This window comes from Argopecten irradians, chromosome 13 (genome assembly GCF_041381155.1).
Source record: "Argopecten irradians isolate NY chromosome 13, Ai_NY, whole genome shotgun sequence".
Taxonomy (NCBI): domain Eukaryota; kingdom Metazoa; phylum Mollusca; class Bivalvia; order Pectinida; family Pectinidae; genus Argopecten; species Argopecten irradians.
The window spans coordinates 30118780-30139019 of NC_091146.1; the positions used below are offsets into that span (position 1 = coordinate 30118780).

General features: G+C 35.0%; 1 protein-coding gene and 1 pseudogene across 1 annotated transcript; both read left to right on the top strand.

Annotated features, from left to right (window-relative positions):
• The first annotated feature begins 497 nt into the window (after positions 1-497).
• LOC138305796 (uncharacterized) lies at positions 498-8431 on the top strand. The gene is given in 10 exon segments (XM_069246064.1): positions 498-999; positions 1001-1163; positions 2484-2831; positions 3834-4106; positions 4709-4827; positions 5323-5672; positions 6036-6915; positions 7042-7069; positions 7229-7537; positions 8133-8431. Coding segments are annotated over 10 exon segments (3222 nt in total). The 5' UTR covers positions 498-546.
• Positions 8432-16265: 7834 nt separating this feature from the next.
• LOC138305797 (uncharacterized) lies at positions 16266-20035 on the top strand (annotated as a pseudogene).
• The last annotated feature ends 205 nt before the right edge of the window (positions 20036-20240 follow it).

A 20240-nucleotide genomic window follows, 5' to 3' on the forward strand; every position in this document is an offset into this window, starting at 1 on the left:
AGCATTAGATCATTTACATGTTTTGTTTCCATCTCTCTGAGTGCTGACGTCACGAAGTGTTGACCGCCATCTTACGTTGCTAATGACGTTAGGGGCAAAGAACGATAACTCTATTGCCCAAGCCTACTAATCAAATACGACTATATCTTAGATATCACAGGATGTTATTTTAACCAATACGAATACAAAATTCTTATCTGAGGCAGGATAATTTGAATGACATGCTGGCAATTTATTGGAGTTTTTATTATAGGCTATTTTGTATGCTAGGTTATCCAATATGGCAAAATGTCCAGCTGACCTTTAAACAAAGATGAAACTGAGACCGATATGTATATAACAAAATAGATCAGTGTAAATAACAAAACATATCGGTGTACTTGGTTCAACTTTACTTACATGTAAATATTAGCAAACAAAAAGGGCAATATTCTACAACTCAGGTGACTGTTAAAATTTATTGGATAAGAAATGAAAAGCCATGTCACATAACAATCTCTAATATAAAATGTTCTTCTTAATTTTTTCAGTTTTGTGATACTGAAAATGGCCAGCAGATACCCATCTCAAACCGAGACCACGAATTTCGCTCGTCTGTCTCGACTTGTGCTAGATGTCTGTAGCGATGTCCTGCGAGATGTTCTGGACACCCACATTCCTCCGCCCGGACTCCATGCCATTCTCAGAAGCCAAAAACATAATCTTAGACAGAAGCTTGGAAGCCGCCAGCTGTCGATTCTGTACCCACCTGGCAATGTGTTTTCCGGTACCCTTGAGGACCTTGACTTCAGTCTCCTTTACAGCCTTGTCCGTAACATCCAGGGTATCAACATTTCACCTCATAAAAAGGGGTGGGGTAGAGAACCAGACGCTGCAGACCGGTCACTGGCGGCCAATATTGACAGGCTGAGGATCATAAGGAATGAGACTTATGGACACCTACCAAAAGCATCTCTGTCAGATACAGACTTCCGTCGTATCTGGGGCATCATCCGTCGGGTGTGTCTCTGAAATAGAACAGGACACGCTGACGGGAGATACATATGTCAGAGAAGTAGACAACCTGCTCAATCTGACTATGGACCCAGACACAGAGAAGGAGTATATAGAGAGACCGAAAAAACAGCGGGATGAATTTATAGCTGCTGTTGAGGAACTGAAAGGTGAGTTTGTACAGTAAGATAAAATACTATAGAAAAGCACGAAAGTAGGTAACGATCAATTATACGGTCAGCGCTTACTGATATATACTGACTTATATATTAATGAAGCTTAGAATGAGTAGATAAAATTATTGCATTAATAATTGGGAGATCAATCTATATGTTCTCGTTTTAGTCTGCTGACCTAACTATTGCGGTTTTAAAGACTGATCCCAAGGTGTCATCGATTAGTGTAAAGGTATAATAGGGAAAAAACAACTGATTTTATGTATTGATACAACTGTTCAATAGCTATTTGTAAAGCTCAAGAAAAATGAAAGCATCAGCATTGGGCACTATGAATATTTTACCAAACGGTTAGAAAAAGTTGATAAAAGTTTGGCTTCTTATGTGAGAAGAGAAGAACAAGAGATTAGAGATATCCTGAACGCAGGTAAGCTTTGCATCACGCAACATTTATAATTATGATTTCTTCATCAAAATAGCTGACATTAATTAATTGTATACCGCTATTATAAATAATTTCTGACTTTACCACAGTTCTTTTGTTCTAACGTAATAATGTTGTCCGCCTGTCCAACTGTCTGTCCATCTTGTCGGTCATTGTGCTCCGTCCACTGTCCACCATTAATTGAAAAATTAAAAATAGTAGCTTTGATTTCCTATTCCTGGTTGAAAGTTATGAATTATATAACAGCTTAGCAGTTAAAGCTATATGGTTAAGGTGTCGGATATAACCATCCTACATCTACCTGTCCATTCTAGGTACTTTGGCTCTATGGTAGCAAATCACTGTCCTTACACATTAGAAACATATGTATTCGAATTATTATTATTTATTTATAATTGAAAATAGTATCATGTCTTCAATAACATGCTTCAATAACGCCATGTAGAAATAACTCATATTTGGTCCGGAGAAATGTGAGAGTATTCTATTTACAATGTCTGACTATGAACTTAAAATATTTGTTTCTAGAGTGTTTTATATTTATTATTTATTAACATTTAGATTGCATAAAAATCCATGCGTCATTTGCATACCATTGATAAATTTATGTAATTATAAGGAACTATTTCATAATGGTATATCTGGCTTGTTATTACGACAGTGATTTATCTTAGATATTTACAACATACACATAGATACTACTTTGAGTTTTTGTTCGATGATGAGTCATTCATGTAATTTCAAACGTTTGGTAAAATATCTATACTGTAATTTACAAAGCGACGCATAGTGATATGCTTCTTTGACGTTAGGTAAGAAAGAACTTAGAGGAGAACTTTGTTAAGTTTAACATATTTTATAATGGTCAGAAAATGTACGACTACAAGAATATTCTGAAGGGATATCCGGGACAGTCGAAAACCCTTGCAACATCACTATTGCTGTTGTTGGTCACCAAGGAGTTGGCAAATCGTGTCTTGTAAAACAACTGATACGAGAAAGCATACCGGAGGGTGGACCTGGCTCAACAGACACAGCTGATTTCTACGTTAACCACTTAACATATAATCCTAAAACGAGATATCGCCAAAAGCTGGATGAAAACGGAGAAGTCGAGGCTGTCCATCATAGAATAAAACGAATCATCGAACAGTTCAGAAAAGGAGGCGGAGCTAAGAAAAGAGGATATGCCAACGTACCTGAAGCGGGAAACAAAGGTATGTAATGGCAACTTTCATCGATTTATATGATTACTAGATATCATTAGCATACTGAATAAATCACAGGAATTAATATACATAAATATCAAAAGCTGTGGAAGAATGAAAAAACATTAGTACAGAATCAAAAATTAAAAAAAACATTTATTGAGCATAAAGAATAAATGTAAGTAATCTTCAACACTGATGTGACTTACAGTTGTGACTAGTAAAGCGTAGTTATTGGCATTGTGGCAATGCAGTGACGTTGCCAACTTAAAACTGAATGTTATCATATCTTGTTTAAAATTCTATTCTGCAATAATGAATTTGGCATACATCACGTCCCCACATGGCCCTGGCTGTTAATACATGTTAAAATAATTTAAGCATTGGTGTTACTTTTTAATTCCATCTGGGTATGGGATAATTTCGTTGGTAAATTATGTGAATCCATGTAGCCCATAAAGGCTTGCAAACATTTTTTTTTTTCTATCATAACCCGTTAAGATGTAATAACAACAAAAATAAAGAGTAAGTATTCGTAAATTATTACCCACTGTGTGATCAAAGATACAGGCATGCGTGGAATAAACTATATTTTAAATCCTATCGAACTATCTGAAGTAAAAATATGCATACGCTTTGTATCAAGAATTTTGTGTTATCTCTTTCTCAACAATCCACTAAATGCAAAAAAGTATGTCTCATTATGGTAATCACGTGTATGCCTGGGGTGATGTAAGCAATTACTCTGATTGTTAAACATAATTTATGTATGGAAATATTAAACAATCACATATGCGTGCAATTTTATTTTCGCGAATTTTCCAATTTAAGTAAATTCACGAAAGTGTATCTGCGCGAACTAACATCTTAATCATGATACTAATATGTTTTAAAATCCGCGAATATCAATTTTCGCGGACGTGTGTTGAAATGGAAATCGCGATGAAAGAAAGTTGGTTTGCAGTATGTATTTTTCGTATCTGATATACGATACTTGTCTTTATAATATAGAATCGACATCGGATCACACAGCGGTAACACCTGAAGTAACACAGGGTAAGAAAGAGCTGCCTAAAGAACAAAGAGAAGTCATCGACAAGATAATGCTGGAAATACCAGATAACGATGAGGAGGAGGGGAAAGGTTTCATCAGCATATTTGATTTCGGCGGTGAGCGCGTATTTTATAATACGCACCACTGTTTTCTTTCCAGTAACATGGTGTTTGTTTTAGTGATCGATGTAAGCATGTGCTTGGATCAGGAAAAGTCAAGAACAGGCTACGGTATTTACTCCATATATATATATATATATTTTTTTAAGTCATGTGTGCTGTGAGTTTCATACGTATGAGCAGCTTTTATTTTCATTGATTACCAAACATTTGTATATAGTGCATAGGTTTTGATTTAAAAGAACAAATAAGAGCTGAAAATGATTTTTGGCAGACTGCCAAAATTCATTATATTCACGTCTCTCGTGTTGTGAAATGAGTATATACCATGAAGCCAAGATGAAGTCTACAATTTCATAACATTTTTTTCACAGTATTATTATTACATAATATGGTTATTAGTAATTGTAATCTAGTAAGCTCTGTTGGTATGTGTTTCCATCTTAATATACATAATGCATAACCTACAAGGATTAAATTCTGTGTTGTAATTAAACTTCATAATGCATTTCAATTGTTCTAATTCCACAGCTTCATTTATCAATTGAAACCTGATGGTTTTCAATACATTACTGACGAGAAAATAGCATGTCAACATTTTCGCCCATTTATGGCACATATAACTTTAATTGATAGCAATTAATTATAATTATAGATTATAACAATGTGAAAGATAAACGATTCAATAATATCTGTCTATTTCTTATTAACAGAGATCACAGAGTACTGGTTAAAAAATATAGCCACGTACTCTTCGGAAGATAAAACGGAAGCCAAAGGAACACCACCAATCATCTTGGTGGGTTCGCACCTGGATCTGGTGTCCTCCGATGTAAGTCCTAAAATGAGTATTATTTATCAAATATAACATTGCAAATAAATGATACGGAAAGAACAATTTACGTTTACCCTATTGATTTGTGCAAAGAAATAAAATCATTATGTTACCAACTTGTAAAGATGTCAGAGAAATCTAATCCGACGGTGTAAAGTTCATGGGTAACGTGTGTGATTTATGGTGAACAGATATTGATAGCATAGACAAACAGCACGTTAACTTGTCTCAATGGAACGTTGCGGGCGTGACGTCACGTCATATAATTGTTATATGCATGTAGGCTGTCTTACCCTTATCTAAGTACGTTATCTATCCTACTCCTACCGAAAGAAAGAATATACCAGTCTACAGTAAAATAATATCTTATGATTGAACGCATCGAATGACTTTTGGCAAGAGATCGCTTTTGTGACTCGAAACTGATCAAATAAACGTGTTTGCTTTAGAAAAAACTATTGATAAAAATGTTTCTTATATTTTTAAACACAGACCGTGGTGCAGAAGGAATCGTTTGTTAAGGTACTGGCAAAGCTGCAAGAAAATCTACAACTTAAGGAAATAATAGAACAACATGTCCAGGAAATGTTCGCGATAGCTAATCTCAATGATTCGACAGTAAACCAAGATGTTTATGAAGCATTGTGGCAGAAAGTAACCGAGATTGCTCCATTGCAATCGCATTGGAGGAAGGCCATTCCCTCTAAATGTGTTGCATTGGAGCTTGAGCTCATTAGACTGAAGAACCAAGGGCAGATAATCCTGACATATGAAGATTTGTTGAAAGTCAACAGCAGCATAGCCGTACCGTTGCATGAAACTGAAATCCATCAATTCCTCAGGTAAATATGTCTTTGCAATCATGTCAGATTACTGCCTGTGTTCATATATAAACAACAATATTACTTTTTTTTTCAAAACTGAGTTGGCATAACAACAATTAGGTAACTTTATTATGTAAGCATTTCCATAATTTATTATCAAGCCGATCAAAGGTCAGCGATTGACATAAAACTGTTTGATAAATGACTGTAGTTTACCATTTACATTGAAAAGGTTTAAAGTGAAAAGTTTAAATATGGAAGAATTAAGGGAATGCCAAAATCCATTTATTATACATGTGTATTATTATTAATATTATTAGTATTGTTAAACATATCTGTTGCCCTTAATCAGAATAACATGTTATGGATTTTTATTTTCAGAAACTTTAAGTTTACAGGGACGTTTCTGTGTTTTAATATGCACACACGACGTCCCTTTGTAATATTGCAGCCGCAGTGGATAATTGACGGCTTTAAACAAATCATAACAGACCAACACTTCAAGGAAAACCTATCAACAAAGCTGTTCACACAGTGGAAAGAGTATGAAAAATCCGGAGTTCTAACGATGGAATTCGCCGCAAAACTATGGAGTGAGGAAATGTTTGTGGAAAACTTCGAGACACTCTGCATCGTAATGGAATCCCTCAGTCTTATCGCAAAACCGATCACAAATGATCCTAACACTGAGGTAGAATATTTCATAGTGCCATGCATGCTTCAAACCGCCAACCCAGAACTCATTCTTCCTGTACTTGCAAATGCTGCTACAACTGTGACTCTTTGTATCAGGTTCAACAAGTCATTCATCCCAAGGGCCATATGGGACAAGATGATCACCTCCTGTATCCACCGATTTGAAAAACTAGATGAACTAGGGTATGGTAAAATCGAGGTCATTCAGCGTAGCTTTGTTTCCCTAAAAGTCAACGCGGCATGGAACATGATTCTTAACTGCCAGGACAATGCATTAAAGGTAGCCATGTTCACAAATGATACCAGGAGGTCAACAGCGGGAGTTGGAGTAAGTTTATGCAGCATTCTCGAAAACCTCTTGCAGAGAATCCTGGAACAAAATCACCAGAGTCACCTAGTTTATCAATTTTATCTCCACAACGACTACCGCTTCACAACAAAAGACAAGATGGTGAAGAAAGACGAACTGGAGACGTTTGGACGTCTGGAATGCTTCGGCATCAATGGAAGAACATGGATAAAGAAAGATGATATCTACATTTGGTTCAAAGACCCTAAGGAAAGTGTATGTAAAATATATTTGCTTGTTTATGCAGTACATTTAATAACTGAAATCCGCTATGTCGGCTTATTCAAAGATTCTTTAACATAAATACAACATATTTACCAATATTACCTATATATGTTTCAGGTGGATGAGCAGACAACTTTATCTGCTGGTAAGTACCGTGTATCCTATGTTAATTTCTCAATGACAATAACCTCTCGGTGATCGATAAGACCGCTTATCGTTTACTATAATGTTTCATGTTTACCCTTATTATATTGTTTCAGACTGTAATCAAACACTATTCCTTTACTAGTGTATATAATTACAGGTTTATCAGCTGATTTACCAGAAAGGAAGTTGACGCTTAAAGAGATCGGTAGAGTGTCCAAGTACATCGGAAGTTCTTACCAGACATTCTTTGTTGGACTGGGCTGTCCAAGTGAGTTGCTGGAGCAGGAGATGGAAGAGCACAGGCATTTGGTGTTCCGATCCCGAATCACAAAGATTTTAATTCAACTAACAAAACGAAAGGCGGATCTAAAATTCCGGACAGTTGCAGAAGAAATGAAACAAAACGGAATGGATCCAGAAAAGCTGATCGAAATCATTGATTGTAACAGAACAACACAATATAGAGGTCAGCATTTGTTAGAAATAGAATCATAAAAATATGAAACTTAGCAAAGAAATACAAAACAGTGTAGTACTACTAATTTTTTTTAATGCAGCAATTTTGAATATCGCCATCTGTTTAAATATTGAGATTTGTGATAAGGATACGTGTGTAACATTTGGCAGTATAGAACATGAGGGTTAATTGCCTGTATGCACAGTCGACGTACGATAATCCGGACATCAAAAAGGGAAAAAAATGTCCGGATTGCTAGATGTCGCATCATATCATGTTTACGTATTAATAAAGAAATATGTAATCCGATATCTCCGTCCGTGTGATTGACTTCTATACAGATTTCGAGGGTTATGGTTACGGTGATTCGTATGAGCACGATCATTTAAGCAAAACCATCTAACTGTAAAAGCCCTGTTTAAAAAGATATCAGAGCATAATGATACACATATCGTAAAGGCTAAATATACAACACTAAACATGTACAATTTTTGCGGAAAGAAGAATTACTCTAAAACTCATTATTTGTCTGAATACAAGCTTCTTAATGTCTTTAATCAATTGAATAAAGAAATTCTAGTAATGTATAATAAAATGATTTCAGACGAGCGGTTACCAGACGGGTGGTTACAGGAATTACTCTCTGTAAATGATGTCCAAGTCATTGCGAGGTATATTAGCGTCAAAGCATACTTCAACCTGTTCATCGAACTCGGATTCCAGCCAGAGGTCGTGGACTTGGCAGACTTCAAGTACAGAAACAAACCAGAACACACGTTGAAAGCCTTGCTGGAAACGTTCATCACCGAGACCCAGCCTCCGCCAACAAGGAACACGATTTTACTGTCGATGAAAGAATTTGACATGGACACGGAGTCTCTTATCACAGCATTTATCGCCTGATTTTTTGTTGAGTAAAGGTAGATGATTAACTTGTAAACTTATCAAATAAATGTCTTCAGTTTCTGCTTCATGCCGGAAAACAAAGATGTTTTTAATCTATTTCGATGATTCCCTCATACTCCACCTAGTCTAGGAATCGTTGGAGCAATTATCGACAGGTTGGGGGGCTTACCTCGACGGCCATTGCCAGTCGGGGGAGTGGTCTGGGGATCAGGCCTCCGAGCACATCAACGTGCTTGAGATAAGACTGTTCGGTTAGATCTGCAGACTTTTCGGAAGATTTTACATTCCAAGGTGGTTTGTGTGACTACAGACATTTGTTGCGTATTTGGAGAGAAAGGGTGGGGGCAAAGTCCTTTGTGCCCTCGTAATTCGTGTTCTTCTCTTCTGTCAGGAAATGCGGTTGACTCTCTCAGTCAAGCATCTTCCAGACAGGTTGAATGTTCTGGCGGATACTCGTTCCAGGTGCCGCAAGCCGGTTGTGACAGAAAGGCAGCTAAATCTTCCGATCTTCGAGGGCATTTGCTAGGTGTGGAACAGACCTCATATAGACCTTTTCGCCACTTCCCTCAACAACTAATTGTCCATTTTTGTCTCTCTTCGGTGTCAGACCAAATGATTTGGGCTGTGGACGCTCTATCTCCTAGATTGGGAGGGGATGCATGCTTATGCATTCTCTCCATTCAACCTGGTAGGCAGAGTTTCTAATAGAAGTTTCGGGAGGATCATTTTCTCCTTCTGATAGCGCCCCAGTGACCGAGACAATCCTGGATTCTGGTATTCGAGGTGGAACTTACTTACAATACATGGCGGTATATTGTGTGAAAAATGGATAACCGGAACCGGAAGTTCACGTTCACGAATATGTGTTACTTGTGATAAAAATTATGACATTTATAGATTTTTTTAGGGAAAAAAAGCTAAAAATTTCATTGTTTTCCCGTCATTTCACAAAAATGAGAAGATGTAACATCATTCTTATGATTTAATCGTATTCATTATGTTTCAAGCATATCACAAAATGTGTTTATTAGCCTCTGAATGTTGTCTGGTTCTCTATCTATGCGCATATATGCGAATGTGTCATTTTGGCCATTTTTTGACACCTTGTCGGTGGCAACAAGCATAAATTGAAACTAGACATCATATCGGTCCTAATAAACCATTTTTCGAAAAACTGCCAGAGGGGTACATGGGAACCTACTTCTCCTCCCCAACTAATCATTTTAATTATAGGATCATAAATCCCCCATAAGGCAATTTAATGCTTATATTTCCGTTTTCTGTTATTTTAAAGCCAACCTGTAATGCAAACTGTTATCGCTATGACCAAATCAAATTCCTCGCTGCCCCTGTCTTTGGAGCATGTCCTTGTGACGTCATAAGCAACTCCGATGTCGTAAGAACTCTCGACGTCATTCGCGGTAAAAAAAGTCTATTAAAATAAGTATAAAATCTTCAGAACTTTTCCAACGTTTTTATCAATATTCTCCATCTTTAGGATATTAAACATTTTAAAATAATTACAACAAATATGGTTGCAAATTACGTAGAACAGTTGCGGTTTTTTTCATTCAGGTAGCATGCAAGTATGTCGTTCAGAACTACGTCGCAATACATGTTAAACATGTCACTTACGAATTATGATTTCATAAATTCCCTTTTTGATTGGTATATAGTGTCAGTCCCGATCAAATGAAAATATAACTGCAATAATGAGTATATTTTTACCACTTTAGATGTATGTGGTCATACAAAATTATACTGAAGATCAAGTTTCCAGCAAAAATATATTATATACAGTATAATTTGCTGTAAAAGACAGTAATTGATATTTTACATTCATTTTATATAGGATTTCATATGAGTGTTCATTTCATATCATATTTTATGAAACGAGTCTAAGACGTTTTTATTTTTGCGAGCCTTGGCGAGCAAAAGTTAAAACTTCGAGACGAGTTTCATAAAATCTCATATGAAATAAACACAAATTTAAGATACGTTTAAAACACATAACTGCAAATACCTACATAACAAAGAGTTTCGCGTAAAAATGTATTCCAGAAAATCCAAAAGAGGCCACCATTTGTCACGTCGTTCTCATAATCCTGACGTCACGTCATTTTTCCTGACGTCATTATATTGTTTCTGTCTGACGTCACAATGAATTTCAAACCAATGGAAATCGCTCCAGGTTATATTACACTAGTGGCATACGCAAAAATATTACCTTGGCGAAATCACTGGATATCAGGCGGATTATGTGATAAATCATGTTATTTATATAATAGGGATTACCATTTGCTGCTGTATAGAATGTAACATGTTTTCCTCTTTCGTATGTTACAAGTGAAATCACATTTTAGCGTGATTTCTGCTACAGCACAATGTCGTCAACATGTATATAGGACAATCATAATATTTGTTGCATCGATGTGTATGTTTTACTCACTTAACGATGTATACCTAAAGAAGTCAAAATTTTCTTGCATGAAACTTTTCTCATAAATATATTTGGGGATAGGAGTTGTTACCATAGAAGAAAATAGAAGAAGAAAAAATATGTCTGTGTGCTCGTTTTTTTCAGATAATATCACTTAAAGATACCTTATTAGCGTACTTGATTTTATTGGAATTTTGTTTATTTGACCATACACACGATATATTGGAGCCATAATGTCCTAATGGGAACGAATGGACGAATGAATGAATATCTGTATTTCCTCCAACACTTGAAGATTGAATATTTGTACAACTCAAAAAATAAGATCTTGAAACATATGCACAATTATTAAGTTATATGATTTAACAATATTAAAACTCAATTATTGAGGAATAACGAATTTAAAGATTGTCGAATGTTTTGAATCCCTCTAAAGCATGTGTTTTGTATCGTTCTCAAAATACAGCCGTTGTAACCAATGAAACGGTGTTGGCTTCATTTTATATACTATCTTTGCTGATTCAACCATAATATATTTCCAATGGTCCAAATTGACTTCTATTGAATTTATGTCTCCTCCAAGCAGAAACACTAGATCATCATCGTCATTAAGAATTCTCACACTCTGTATGACCGGAAGTTGATTAACTATAGTTGTTTGTAAATCGTCTCTTTCATTGAAATAAACACGGCAATCTATAGATGTTTCAGAATGTCATCTAACTTTCTTTTTATAAGAGTCACAGATACAGCGGGTGATAGGAAGGGTTCCTAACTTTACCAGAAATTAAACTTCTTAACAAATAATTTGGATTTCTTGACACAACAACCATAATCTGTGTGGAATTATTCTCGGATGGAGTTCCTGTAGCCGTGATAGATCTATCCGTCTAGGTACACGGTCTCTCCATTTGATTTCTGAATTTTCACATATTGTTTTTTTTTGCAATCAGATGTTTGGTTTATTTTTCCAGTTGTCTTCTTTGAAACTATTTGCAGTTATGATAAACACCAAATACTGTCCCTACCAATTTGTTGAGCAAATACAATGTAGACAGAGGACAAATTATATACTATTTTTTTCAACAGAACTTTGATACATTTTCATAAACTTTACAAATTGATCACACAATATTTTATTAACTTTAGCTATTACCAATTTTGGATTCAATTATTAAGGAACTGAGATTTGCATACACACATTAGATCATATTCATTTACTTTTTTCTATATAGGTTATGTATGGAGCTATTCTACTTTCATTTACAAAAAGTTTTTGTAATTAACAGTATAATGTGTATAACCAGTGGCTGTCTAGAGGTCTGTTATATAACCAGTGGCTGTCTAAAGGACTGTTGTATAACCAGTGGCTGTCTATAGGTCTGTTGTATAACAAGTGGCTGTCTAAAAGACTGTTGTATAACCAGTGGCTGTCTAGAGGTCTGTTGTAGAACCAGTGGCTGTCTAGAGGTCTGTTGTATAACCAGTGGCTGTCTAGGGGTATGTTGTATAACTAGTGGCTGTCTAGAGGTCTGTTGTATAACCAGTGGCTGTCTAGAGGTCTGTTGTATAACCAGTGGCTGTCTAGAGGTCTGTTGTATAACCAGTGGCTGTCTAGGGGTATGTTGTATAACCAGTGGCTGTCTAGATGTCTGTTGTATAACCAGTGGCTGCAAAAAACACATTTCACGTCAAAACATTGACCTAAAATTAACTTGAAATTCACATGAAATTGACCGGGAATTGACCTAAATTTATGTGAGTATTTTGATCTGACATTCACATGGAGATATGTTCAGGTCAATTTCAGGTCAATTTTACCTGTAGAGCGTTTGCATATGCATCGAACTTTTTGTACATTATCCATCATAGGAAATAAATACACTGTCTTACAAAATAAAGGATGTCTGCATAATGATTAAAATATAAAAAAATTAAATCAGTGTCACATTTATTATTTATTACATATCAAACGTATTCCAATATCATATACCAATAAAATAATTCTAACATAACTAAATATTAAAATATTACAGTATATCACGTATCCATTGTCAGAGCCAACAGTTTAATATCATTCAAGCCAATGAAACACAGTCAATTACGGACTTTTTTTTGTTGAACAATTTAATACAAACATCGCCATCACAATTATCAAATGACAAACAAGGTACTGTTTTGATATGCACAGTAGCCGTTTTCGATTATACAGTTTCAGTCGGGTTGACTGGTTTGACCATAATACAGTATATAAGAGAAAAACAATTGCTATTCCTAAAGTCAATTTGCATTCCATCATAACAAGATCGTATCTACTGACAAAGAGCTATGTTTGTATGTATAATATATGAATTATCTTAAATATCCGTGCCATATGTATTGGCAAACATTTTTTTACTTAAATATTAGACAAAGAAGAAATGGCAACGTCAGAATACGTTGTTTGGGTATAATCGCTCACAACATTTGAATTCTGGAGAGAAGGTTTTAAATATGTTAAATAACAAAGACTACATATTAAACATAATTACCAGCGTACTGTACTATGACCACTGTCTGAAGTTGTTTGTTTATGAATAGAAAACGGATCTGGCTATTTAAAACAACTTATTTTATATTGTTTTCAGACGAACGTTGACAAAGCCCCCACAGGTCTTTCTCAACTTCAAATAATTACTTGCACAATCGATCGAACCAATTGTTACGAATACTAAAAGCGGTCACGATACCGGCGAATATTAGTGATGTATCTACAACTAGGCCAGATTGTGATAACGAATGTCTAAGCTGATCCGTTAGGCATCCATTTCTGAATATACACTGCAGTATGGTTATCGATTTTTTTTTCGAATGACTGCAAAGTGAATTATATTAACCATAATGTATGTTAAAAGAGTTATTTCGTGTACAACCGTCCCTACAGATGTTATAAACATCAAATGCATTGATCGTCTGTCAAGCACAATCGCTGCGCACTTCAGGTCACAGCGTAACTGCCAAAATAAATAAATCACGGAAAAGAATTACGCCAATATGAATAAGTTTTTTTAATTCAAAGTCAAATATAGCGCGAACTTAATGCTGCTTAAATAATCGATACATTTTGACCAACCTTGCTATCTCGTTTTACGTATTATTAGTTTAAAGTGAGTTATATTTCCGAAATAAAAACATATTATGTTCTATAGACATAATGTATATGACGTAAGCGGGTCGAGTGGTGACGTCCGGCAGATTAATGTTGTGTAGTCCTATACAAGTACATTTTTATATGTATTTATGGTTTTCTTAGTAATGAAATTGTCACGTATAATTAGTGTATATAATTAGATAATGAACTAGACACATGTTCAAACATACTGTACATGTAATGACTATTCATGTTTGTGATTAAAAATAATCATGTCTTATAGATCTATCGGAATTCAAGTATCTATAGTCTAGATCGTAAAGGCTATGTTATAGAAATCGAGTAATGCACTGATCATTCTTCTCTTATCAATCTGACAGACACATTTGGATAAACATACTCTATACAATAAATGACAAATACAAAAAGTATACCCTATGTGTTTAACATATTGAGTTTTATACTACATCATGTCTCTATTTTACCTGTTCCTTCATCTTAGTATCAACTAAAGCTTGTAAGATACATATCTTAGGTCTAAATGTTCCATGTAGATATCTAGTAAAAGCAAAATTGGTATGTATTTGATTAAACATTGTGTTCACTGTTAGAGGAATGTTTCTAAGATATTGTTAAATTCAATATAGTATTGAAAATCGGTTCAGCTAATAAATCTCATTAATGAAACTTTATTTTTGCAGGTCATTTTTTATCTTAAGATTGGTATTTTGTAATTGTTTTACAATTAAAATATTATCTCATTTTACATTGATTCTTTCCATGTGAAATTTGCCTGAAGTTTTTTGTTTTTTACCTGAAATTGAACTGAATGTCACATGAAAAAAATAATGCTGATGAAATTGTCCTGAAAATTTCATATGAGGATTTTGAACTGAATTCACATACGACTTTTCCCTGTAATTGATCTGTAATTGACCTGAAGTTGAGAATGAAAAAAATGACATAAATTACAGGTGAAATTGCCTGAGTATAGCATATTATACCTCAAGGCATATAATTGAAGTTATTTCGGTAGAATCATATTTTACCAATATACATGTGAAACTACTTCAGTCCTAAATAAGGTTAGCGTCTCTATTTTACATGTTCCTCCATGAGTACTACCATTTCGTTGTCATGATTGGACATGTATTTTTGTCCTTGGATCTTTATATGTTAGTTTCAATTTCAATGATTTTTGAGATTTTAAAGTTTTGTTTGCCAAATATTTCATATTCAAGAGTCAAGATAAGCATTTTAGTAGTTTATTTGCCCCTGCAAAATTACCAACATTTTGAGAATCACAATACTAAGTATAAGTAAGAGCTGAAAAATGTCGTGTGACGGTATTGCCCAAACTCATTATATCCATATTTACAATGCGGTGAAATGAGTAGACACAGTAATATCATCAAGCCAAGTTGTGTACTACAATTTTATTTCACAGTGTAATCAGTAATTGTAAGGTAATTTCTGAATGTGTATTTCCCTCTTAACATACATATGGCATAAAAGCTAGAATACCTCTAATTTTAGTAAAATTTCATCAACGTATAGTCATCATATCCCCAGCGAATGTTAACTTACCTTACTTTTAAGAACTAAGTTTTTTTGTTTTTTTTTTATGAAGGAAAAATTAATATTAATTGTAGTCCGCTTACCATGAAAATAGTAAAATATATTGTTTAATGAATGTTTTTTTTTATTTTAATAATACGTGTGCATTTTGAGATTTTATTATAACTTAAAATAAATATAGCAGTCATATTTTTTGCAATTTTATTTTCATGGGGTATATCACAATTGCATACGACTTTTAATTTCAAAGAAAAAAAGTTCAAATCACATCAAGTCATGTCTACCATCATATCTTGTTCGTTCTAGGGAAATCCCGTGAAGGCAGCAGAAATAGGAGGACACACAACACTAGTAAAGCTACTTCGTGACAAAATGGCAGAACAAAATGAGGCTAGTATCCAAACACTTTCCTACATATACATATATTTACCATTTATTCATTGTTTTGATCGATATCTATTTTGGAATCTCTGGAGCTAAATTTTGTTAGAGTTTTAATTGGCTAATTAGCTTCGGCGTCAGGCGGATATAAACATACGCGGCATTTTGGGCGCTAGCTACAGTTAACTGAACTTCCATTCAAGGTCAGAGACGTCAAATCAACCAAAAACTTTCAACACTTGCTTGTCAACTATTCAGAGGCATATACGACTCTGATATTGGGCATATAACATTATCGGATAATGGGCTACCAAGTTGGTCAGTCATTATCTTGACATTCAATCAGAGTCACCGGGCCCGATATGTATTTTTTTGCCAATAACTAGGAGGTATAAACACAAAATTGTTTGGCATGAAAAATGTGATGTCACGCTACCAAATTAGTTGAAATGAGTGACCCTGACCTCCATTCAAGGTTTTATGGGTAACATGGGCTAAGGAACATCGGTTTTTTTCATGAGACTCCTAAAAATTGCCTATGGATTTATCAAACTTTATCTGACTATGATATTATCCAAATTATTATTATCTAATTATATTATGATAACCTACTTAGCTATCGGATTGTGTATCTAACACCTGGTTTTATTTTAGGATAAACCAGCTCAGACTACATTGCCAATAAAACAAGATGAAACAAAGACACCGGTCCATAGTCAGTGTGCCGATTCTAGACAACTTGATATCAACACAGGTAATACTACTTTTCTTGTTATTGACTCCAACTTCATGTTTAACAATGCAAGTCATTGGTGATCGTGTAAAATGTATTTATCTTTCCAAACTGTGTGACGAGAATATCATAACATACATTTTAATAAAAAAAATAGAGTATATACCCAGTGACGTAATAGAATCGTTTAAGAACAAGATATGCAACAATTATATTACACAGACAAATTCTAAGAGTTTGTACACCCTGGATCAATTCATCAATCATCAATAGTATAATATTTGTGTAGAGATTTAAGACCTTGCCGTTTATGGAAACACATCAGTCGAGCAGCATTGATATACACGAACGTTAAAGGTAGATATAGATCGTTTTTATTTGGTCATCCGGTGTCATGGTATGTATCGGGCCGATATTCGGTTAACCGAAAGTCAGTCAAAATATTATATAACTATTGATGATTGGTTAAATATTGATAAACAATATGACGTTAGACTAATACGACGAGTTATGATACGCCTACTTGATATATTTTATAAATATAATAAATATAAAAATTTAATGTTGAAGACAGATATCATAGGAAATGCATACGTTATGTATTATATAAATATTGACGAATAGGAACATTACTTTTATAACCATGTAAAACGTGTTTTCACCGTTATGAGCAAATGGCCCTTTTTATGTTTTTTTTTTCTGTTGACTATTACTTAGTCTGAATTGAGCAATATGCACGGTACATGACTGTTACACTTCGACTTATCTGTTTGAAGGCAAAGGGATAAAAATATTTACGTTAATCTTTTGTAGGGTTTAAAAAATAAAGACTAAAAATATAAAACAAAGAACTAGATGACACATTAAAAGTTTGCTTTCAATATTGCGGTAAGTGTGTTTATATAAAATACAGACGTCATTGTACAATACTATTTTTACGGATTGCCTCATAACCATGTTTGTTTTTATAATGTTTTAACATCAATTTCAGATATCGAGTCCGTTGTTGAGATTGTGAAAAAAGGAGACATCGAACAATTTGAACTCCTTACGGAGAGATTGAAGACTTTAGAGACGGAGGGCAGTCCTGTTGTTAGTATTCTTCATGTCGTGGCTCTTTATGGATCACCGAAAATGATTGAATGCATTGCAAAAGGACAAAGCACCAACTGGGACTCTGTATACAATGTACGTGAATATTTATTCGGGATAGACATGCCTCAGCTCCGAGAAGGTACATTCACAGCACTATATATAGCTACGTTTCTAGACAGAACGAAGATCGTGCACTCACTGATAAAGTACTCTTGTGAAGAAAACATTGATTTTTGCTTTCCAACATTGCATAATAATAAAGAAATGGAGGAAATTTTTATGTTGGATCAAGCAGAAAAATTGAAACTAAAACATTCTAACCTGCAACCCACCGTCATTCCGGGGCATCGCCTAGAAAAAAGTGGAAGTCGTACTCCAGTTTATATAGTATATTCAGTGCATGTGGATCATATTCCTCCTTACGAACTGAGAGGTATCGGTGTGGTTATCTTTCGGAATCCGTATGTATATACCAAAGAATGGAAAGATATCAACAGTAATGCCAAAACAGTGTCTTGTGAAGATAGGGAAAGGGCGAAAAAGATTTTATCATGTCATCAGCAGTCTCTTTTGATGAAGCACAGCAATTTAAACATTATAAATGTGACCCCTGTGAGATTTCAGAATAATGGAGAAGACATCGTGGAAAAGACGTGTATTGCACTTTATTGCAGTACCAAGGGCGTAGTACCATTGGGAGAGCCTGAATTCCCCAAGCGGTTAGACACAGGAGACGGTGACTACATGGAGGTTGATGTCCATGAAGGACATTTCATCCTTGATGTATATAATTCGTTGCCAAGTAGTCACTTACATCCAGATCTTAAGATGGGATGCAATATCGGAAGATCAACCAATGAATATGACGCGAGTGGGAATATCTTGCGGTTCATCGGTGGGACACTTGGACCGTTTGTTAAATTCAACAATAAGATCGGGTTTATAACCTGTGCGCACGTTTTGTTTGATATTCCAAATCAAGACAGGTTCAGATATCACTACAATGGGACGAATCTAGTCGAAGTCGTACAACCGTCGCGTGACTCCTCGGATTCTCGGTATTCGGAGGAGCGCCGTGTGGACACGTTGATGTGGCTATCTTTGACCCGACGCTTGATCCTAGCGTAGATGTCGCTGTCGTTGAATTGACTGATCATAGTAGGGTGCCAGCCAAAGGACGATTTGCCAATGAGAATCGTAGCAGCTACCTGGATGCAGGTAAAAAGAACACAAATATGTTGACTGTGTGTATAAGTATGTATCCTCAGTTATAATGTGGTGTGTCGTTTGTTATATGTTTTAGACGAAAAAAAAAGATTTTATTTTTTAAACGAAAACAATATTTAATGGTATCTAAGTCTTGAGGTAAAACATATCAGTACAATAGCGATTAGATACGGATGCTACGTGTTCTCATTTCGTTTTATTACATTCCTAAAACTAATGTACGCGCAATTTATATTAAGTGTCATATGCAAGTACAAGCTTCACGCCTATCGATGTTGTTACAAAGGCCGTGTTTATTATTGTTATGGTTATCATTATAAGATATGTTGATATATACAGCCACGATCTTTCTGATAATGTCAAAAAGATATGTACCACACACTGTGGATTAACTTAACTGAGATGTACATTGTTTTGGATATTTTGACAAAATTTACAAACAACACAACAATGTTCGAGTCAGCAGCAATACCTAAGGTTAGGTGTGATGACAATTTTATCAACTGAGTTATGTCCAAGTAAACTGAGAAGTGATATATAGTCATACAAATTATTACTATTTTAAACAGAGTCTTAAGCCTCGATCATGAATCGTTGACGGAAATATGTATGTAATGATGATTTGTATTCAGGTGAATAGTATGATGTCATTTTAAAGTGGAACAACATATCTGATCCCATCAAGCGTTTAAATAGGGCTTCGCGTATGCTGTACCTAATCATATTTTGCATTATCCTGATAAATACACTTTATGACTGATAACAGGGTTTGCAGAACTTCCAGAATACAACAGTGGATTAAAACAGGAAGACCTCAACGGAATTCGCCACGAATCACATCGTGTAGTAAATTTGGCAGCGCATCTGATGTGACAAAGGGGACACTGGATGTTTCAGGAATTAGTGTCAGGACGCTTACAACAGCACTGGGTTTACCGAGAAGTGGGAGGGATGTAACCATGAAAAAACCAATACAAAGTAACTGGTTGTAGTCCGACATGGACGTTTTTTACGAAAGGTGACCAGCAGAATCAGTGTTGTTGTTACAGTTTTATTTAAAGAAAACAGGGTAAAAATATTTCCCTGAACGGGCAGTAGATGGCATTTTAGTTCAAAATTGAGGGGATTTCATAAAGGTTAACATCTATCTCTCTATGTCTTTTCTTCGTCCTACGATTTGAGTCTTAATGTGTTAGGGACACATGGAATTATGCCAAACGAC